Raw genomic sequence first — 7,125 nt, forward strand, 5'->3', positions numbered from 1 at the left:
CCTCTCTAACATATAAAACCCAGACCCCGGTTCCTCCTCCCCTGACCCACAACCCCTTGCTCTCCAGGGACCTTGAACTACACAACCTCCTCTTCTGTTGCCCAGTTCAGGAAGAGCCTCTCCAAATACGTGAAGGGACTTCTCTGATCAGACGCCCGTGTCCTGCTCTGGATGCCTCGGCCGGCTGTCTCCCTGGACTGAGTCACTGCCCACTGTTGTCCAGCACAGGGTCTGCTGGGAGCTGTTAGCTCTGAGCTCCTGGACAGCCTCCCCACAACTCTTCCTGAAGAGTAAGATAGCTGTGTCTCAATCCTTCTTCCCTCTGCTAGCAGACCAAGCCCTAGCCCTGTGGGCACTAGCCTTCCTAAAACAGCCAGGGCTGAAGCTCCTCCCAGCAGGGAGTGCCCTCCTCCCCACCCCACGCCTCCAGCCTCTGCCTTCTATTTGGCTGGCAGAACACAGCAAGTGTGTAGGTCTTTTAAAAGGATAATTATGTCCTTCTTCATTGCTTTCTCTTCCCTGCTAGCTGAAATGCAGCTGATGGCTGGAGATCATGCAGCTATCTTGGGCTGTGAGGCAAAGTTGAAAGAAAAGAAAGAAAAGAAAGGAAGAAAGAAAGAGAGAGAAGATCTAAAAGCCTACCACCCCAGCTTCTAGCCTTCCCAGCTCTGGGCTGGTAACTTTCTTCTTGCCTGAGAGTCCTGACTACACAATCCAGCTGTGAGCTTTTCATGTGTGGAGCAAAACCTCACTGTCCCAAGACACGCTATGCAGCCCAAGCTGGCCTAGAACTTGGGGTCTCCCACCTAGGTCTCTTGTGCTTCAGGGACTGCAAACATGGCCTCATAATGTCATCATTCCTTTTCTTGTGTTTGACAAGATAGAGACATGCTGTGAGCCATGAGGTGTGGTGTAGAGCATCCTATACTGCTCACACTCCAGCCTCAGGGTGGCCCTGAAGGAGGTTCCCACAGGGAAACAGACCCAGCAGATAGCACTGCCTGAGGCTCACGTGGGGAGCAAATCCCTACATCTCCTGGCTTGCTGTCCTGCTCAGTGGTCTAGAGGATGAAGCCCAGGCCTATGGTAAAGTCACCGCTCCCAAAGCAGAGAGGGCAGGAAAGGAGAGAAGGGGCTGAGTACCAGGAAAGGCCCTGCCCGAGCTGAGCTTTCCATCCCTGAATGTGGCCTCTGACTCAAGTCCTCAGATACAACCTGGAAGCCAGTCCAAGAAGGCACAGAACTCCCTGTGTAGCTGAAGAGGGACTGTGGATTGAGTCTCCTGCCTCAGCCTCCTTGGTGCGGTATTAGCGTACACAACCACAGCTGGCCACAGCTCTGGAGTCTACATGGAACATGCTGGTCTCCAGCTAAAACTAGGGGACCCAGATATGACAGGATCTTGTAATACCCTCAGGAAAACCTCGAGGTGGAAGGTGGACCCATGCCCATTCCCACCACCCCAGAAGGCAAAGCCAGGACAAACCACAAGCACACACGTGAAGGGTTTCAAGGACTGCTGAGGCCCAGGTGATGTACATTGGTGAGGAGGCCCTGACAGTGCTCTGCAGGCTCCAGGACTGGGCTCTAGGAAGTCCATTCCTTCTAGGCTCCAAGCAGGGACAGCCCCAGGCTGGAGAAGTCCTGCTTTCCAGGCTTAGGCTATACAGTTCCTCCTCAGCATAGCTGGCTTACAGGGACAGCCAGGGACTTTGGCTGAGGACTCTGGAGCACTCACTCCCTCACTCCCCACTGTGCCTGGCTTTTCCAGTCATTCGGCGGCGCTGGGTCTTGCTGGTACGAGTGGCACTAGGAGGTTTCTTGGTGGAGTCCTGGGCCCGCCGAGGGTGTTTCCTCTTGACCTTTTTCCGGCCGTGCGCGTGCAGCGTGGCTGTGAGGGAGGAGATGCTACGGGGGAAGTGGAGGCTGGTAAGGCGTAGGCAATCACTACCAAAGGCTGGTCGTGATCATTCGACTCAGTTGAGTAGAATGGGTGAGAAGCTGGGACAAGCTCCCTACACATCTCAAACTCTGCCTGGTCTGGTTCCACAGAGCTGGGCAGATCCCCGCCCCTGCCCCCGCAACCCTTCTGGCTACGGTAGCTCCACATGCCTAGCCACTAGTGCAGACAGGAATGGGACCAGGAACTACAAGCCAGAGCTCACCGCTGAGATAGCAGGGGATCTTTGGACTTCCTGGGTAAGGCTTTAGTTGGCTTCTCCGTGGATGGCGCTTCCTCCTGGTCCCCTTGCTAGAGAAACAAAGGACAGGGACTGTTACAGGGAATGGACAGGCACCCTGAGCAGTCCTGACTTTAGAAATCTGACCAGCTACCTTCAAGGCCTGAGCAGGGTCCAGAGAAGGCTCTGGGCAGTGCACTGTGGGTGGCTGCCCTGTTTTAGACTCAACTGTCAACTTGACACACCCTAAAGTCATCTGGGAGAAATCCTCAATTGAGAAATTGCCGACATCAAGTTGGTCCATGGACAAGACCAAGCCCACACAGGGTGGTATCACTCCTTAGGCAGGTGGTTCTGGGCTGCATAGAAAAGCTAGCTAAGCATGAGCTAGTGAGCGAGTCCATAGTTTCTACCGCAGGTTCCTGTGTTGAGTTTCTGACCTCATTTCCTTCTATGACCTGTGACATGGAAGTACAAGATGAAGAAACCCTTCCCTCCCTTAAATTGTCTTGGTTATAGTGTTTATCACACTGGCGGAAAAGAAATTAGGACACTGTCTGAGAACCAGAATGACAAAGGACAGCCTATATCCAAGCATTCACCAACAGCAACATCCGCACAATGACAACCAGACTCTGGGTCAGGCTTTAAAGGACATGCATAAAACAGGCAGTAGAGGTCAGTCGGGCCGTGGCTTTCCAGGATGGAGACACTGCAACTCAGAGAACGAACTTCTCTTTGACATAGGCTCCAGGCTGGGTTTGAACTAATGATCCTCCTGCCTTCACCCCCTTGTGTGCTTCCACGCCTGGGCCTCAGCAATGGGTGGGATTTTGCTCTGTTGTTTTTGTGATACTGGTGACTGGACCTAGGGTCTCTCATTCTGGGCAGGCTGCATCCTCAGCCCAGAAATGCACTTTATACTGAGCTCTCTGGCAGCTGGAGTTGAATACATTGCTTGCATGTATATCTGTTCAGGAAGCACATGCACACCTGATGCTTGCAGAGGTCAGAGGTGTCACATCCTTGAAACTGGAGTAATGGAGTAATAGATGGTTTTGAGTCACCATGTGGATACTAGGGATTGAAGCTGGGGCTTCTGCAAGAGCAGAAAGTGTTCTTAGCCACTGAACCTCGTCCCCAGGGCCCAGACTCTCGCTATTCTTTGAACACTGCACTGTAATAACTCAGCCGGGACCTTCAGGGTATTTGGATTTTGTTCTTGTATTATTTAGTGTGCGTGTGTTGGGGTGGGGGGGTGTGACGTGCATGCACACCCCAGGGTGTGTGTAGGAGGTGAGAGGAAACCTGTAGGAGCCAGCTCTCTACTTCCCCCATGTGGAGTTCCAGAGCTCCAGGGACTGAACTCAGGCCATGGAACTCAGGTGGTGGAAGCACCTTTACTCTAAGTTATCTTGCTGGCCTGGCATTCAGCTTTCTAAGTAACGAGAGGACGACTTAAAGGACAGAGGACCTGTGTAGGTTCTATGTAAACAACACAGCATTTTATTCAAAAGACTTGAACATTTGCAGAGTTGAAGGACCCTGATTATAGAAATTCCCACACAAGTCACAGGCACAGTTTAAGTGGAGCGGGGTGGTGGTGGTGGTGGTGGTTAATGATGTTTTCTTTTGTTTTGGTTTTTCAAGACAGGGTTTCTCTGTAGCTTTGAAGCCTGTTCTGGAACTAGCTCTATACACCAGGCTAACCTTGAACTCATAGAGATCCGCCTGCTGCTGCCTCCCAAGTGCTGGGATTAAAGGCATGCGCCACCACCACCCAGCCCAATGCTGTTGTTTTCAATTACTGAACAAGTCATTGAGGATGCATGACCCACATTACAAACTCAGTGCCCCTGCACAGTATGCTGTTTATCACGCAAGGGTTGTAGTTTGCTGAGCACTCTGAACTCAGTACCAAGGACCTCACAAGGCCTCACCCCTGCATCCTCATGGTTACTTGCCCCCATATACCGAGAGGTCTACCATGGCAACACTCAACTGATTGCACTGAGCAGCCCCCACAGACCAATCTCCCCCTTCTTCCTCAGGGCTGTCCTGGGACCTACCTCAGGCAGAGGCAAACCTAGCAGCCGGGCCCCCGAGAGGTCCAGGTCACTGATGGTGGTCACGGTGACTGTGTGGTTGGGGTGGTCATACTGCACCGACTCCGTCTTTGCTGTCACTAGCCGCTCCAGCTCATCTGCCTCCTCTGCAAGGTGGACACAGACCAGTCTTCAGCCTGACTCAGCACCACACCTCTGCAGCCTCCCTCCGAGCCCCAGAGGGATGAGGACAGGCACGCAGTGTGCTTTTCTAGAGCCCTGCCCACCCTTTGTCCCTGCACCTCCAGAGTGGTCCAGAGTCCCACCCACAGGGAAGTGCTGGAGATGACCCTCTCTGCCCTTTGTGCTCCAGCTTGTGCCTGCCTTGGGGAAACTGAGTGACAGCAAGAGCTGTTCCATCCCCAGGCTCTCTGTTCAGCTTCAATTTACCATGTGGTCTGGGTCTCCTGGTCTCTCATCCACATGCACTTAGAGCCCCCTTGGCCCCTATGTCACCACCAAGATCTCTATGGCTAAGAAAACCACCCTCTATTCAGCTTTCTCCCCATTCTTCCTTATCCCCACCCGGGGACACAGAAGCCCAGACCTAGGCGGGGGCTTACCTAGTGCCTCCTCTCTTTCTGCCAGCATCTTCAGGTATTCCTGGTGGCGCTGAAGTCAGACGGGAGGATATGATACTGTTAACTGCTAAGCTGACAGAATCGAGGAAGGCCCAGGAGACGGGCCTCTGAGCACACCTATGGGGCACTTTCTTGAGGTGGGAAGACCTGTACCCTGTGGGTGATGCTAGTCCCTGGCCGGGATCCTGGGCTACATCAGGTGGACAAAGAGCTGAACAGCAGCATGTGTTCATCACTCTGCTTCCTGATTGGGGATGTGACGGGACCAGCCGATTCAAGCTCCTGTCACTTTGCCTCGACTGCCTTAATGGACTGTCCCCTTGAGCCGAGAGGCAGAACAAGCCCTTCCTCCCATAAGCTGCCTTTGTCAAGAGTATCTGCTCACGGCCACAGAAAAAGACACACCCCAGGGTCTCTACTCCTGTGACAGCTCCAGCCACGCTCACACGCCCTCTGCTCTGCTGCCCCTCCCCGGGTAGATGAGCCCCCACCCCTTCAACTCTCCATCCTCCTCTGTACTGCACCTCTTCCCGGAGCTTCTTCTGCTCCTGCTTCAGCCTCTGCTTTATCTCCTCAATGGCCGCCTTCTTCCGCTCCACCTTCCGTTTGTGGAAGCCTGTCAGGTACTCCCTGCAGGAAGGAAACAGGGGAGTGAGTAGAGTCAGGAGACACGAGGAAAGAAGGGCTCTGAAGAAACCCTCCAGTGCCATAGCTCTAGCCTACCCATTAACGCCCTGCCCTCTCAACAGCCTGTCCTTATTTTACAGATAAGGACACTGAGAGGAGATGAGGGTACTTATCCAATGTCACAAAGAATGTAGTTATGGGTCATTCAATGACAAGGGTACCTTATAAGAAACGAGTTGCTAGTCCTGGCTGGACCATCACAGAGTACTTTTGTAATCCTAAGTGGTGTAACCTACCACACACCTATGCTGGAAGCGACAGTCTTACTACACTCTATCACTGGGCACATCACCACACAATGTGTGACAGAAAATGCTGCCTTTTCCCAGGCTTCTTTCTCCAGGGTACCTACTTCACCTGCGTTTCTTGCCCCTTGGTGGGTACACACAATGCCAGGTGGTCGAGACACAGAGAAGGTAGACCCTGTGTCTACACTGGTAGGAGTTGCCCTAACTCTTTCATTGAACCAACACCCAGTTCTCAATGACATGTGACCCCTGAATCCACCGGTGGGGTGGGACCTAGGGGTGTCCTCCACCTTCCTGACTCTTGCTTCCTTCTATCTGGTATCTGCTGTTCCTGATTTTGTTGTTGGAGATTAAACCTAAACTAATTACTTTATATTGATTTGGGGACAGGGACTCTACACAACGCCCAAACGCCCAGACTGGTCTTGAACTCTCTGTAGCCCTTGACTTTGCAATTCTCCTGCCTCAGCATCCTGGGTGGCTCGGATTACAGATCTTCAACACCAGGCCTGGCAGCTGCTGTTTCGTTTGGTGCTGTGCACTAGGGTTTTCGCAGACCCACTACAACGTGCCATTTATCCAAGGTGACACCGAAGCAGAGGTTCAGCCTCCAGGTCCCAAGCTTGGTTGGGACACAGTACGATGAGAGAATGAATGAACGTAAACTTCTCTCATCCTATTCTCTCGTCGTTCGTCTACGGCAGCCGGCTGTGTGCCGGGACCATGGACCGGGCGGGACTCGGGAGGTCCAGGGCACACTGCTCTGCACAGGCCGGGACCTGCGAGAGGAGAGCGGGAGTCTGCATCCCACCATGTGGGGAAAACGGAACAAGGTCCTTAGGCACGTCCAGGGGCGGAGCCGGAAGAGCCCTCCGCGTGAAAGTGCGCACCCTGGGCCTGGCTAGGCCTCTCCCGGCACCCCGACGGGAATCGGGTTCGACCCGGCCACTCACCGCCGCTTCTCTTCATCAAAACTGAGGACGAGCCGGGGCCGCCGGTCATCTCCATCTCGCTTCTTCTTCTTCTTGTTGCGGCCCATTACAGCGAAGCTTCCGGCAGCGTGGCTGCCGCTAGCCTAAAACACTTCCGTGTGTAGCAGTTTCAGATTTCCGGAGAGCGCGTTAGTGGGCTTGTTCTACAGTTCCGCCGATTTGTCTCCGCCTTTTAAAGGAGCCTCCTATCCTGTTTCTCACAGTTTTGATTCAGGTCTGAGCGATTTTCCCAAAATGGCTTCAGTGAGAACTAGGCTCCCCAATTCCATCACCTAGCCTGGCCCTAACAGGCGCTTAATATAGAGTTATTCGTGAATGGCTAAAAACTACTG

At 53.3% G+C, this 7,125-nt stretch overlaps 1 protein-coding gene across 1 annotated transcript; it reads right to left on the reverse strand.

The window, feature by feature from the left end:
- Positions 1-1,502: 1,502 nt before the first annotated feature.
- Positions 1,503-6,913, reverse strand: Nol12 (nucleolar protein 12). The gene is made up of 6 exons (XM_048454809.3): positions 6,755-6,913; positions 5,391-5,496; positions 4,849-4,897; positions 4,250-4,392; positions 2,166-2,251; positions 1,503-1,908 (listed from the first exon to the last, which is right to left on the reverse strand). The coding sequence occupies exons 1-6, from the start codon at positions 6,838-6,840 to the stop codon at positions 1,743-1,745; spliced, it is 636 nt and encodes a 211-aa protein (XP_048310766.1). The 5' UTR covers positions 6,841-6,913; the 3' UTR covers positions 1,503-1,742.
- Positions 6,914-7,125: the final 212 nt, after the last annotated feature.

Source organism: Myodes glareolus, chromosome 19, assembly GCF_982192425.1.
Source record: "Myodes glareolus chromosome 19, mMyoGla1.1, whole genome shotgun sequence".
Lineage (NCBI taxonomy): Eukaryota > Metazoa > Chordata > Mammalia > Rodentia > Cricetidae > Myodes > Myodes glareolus.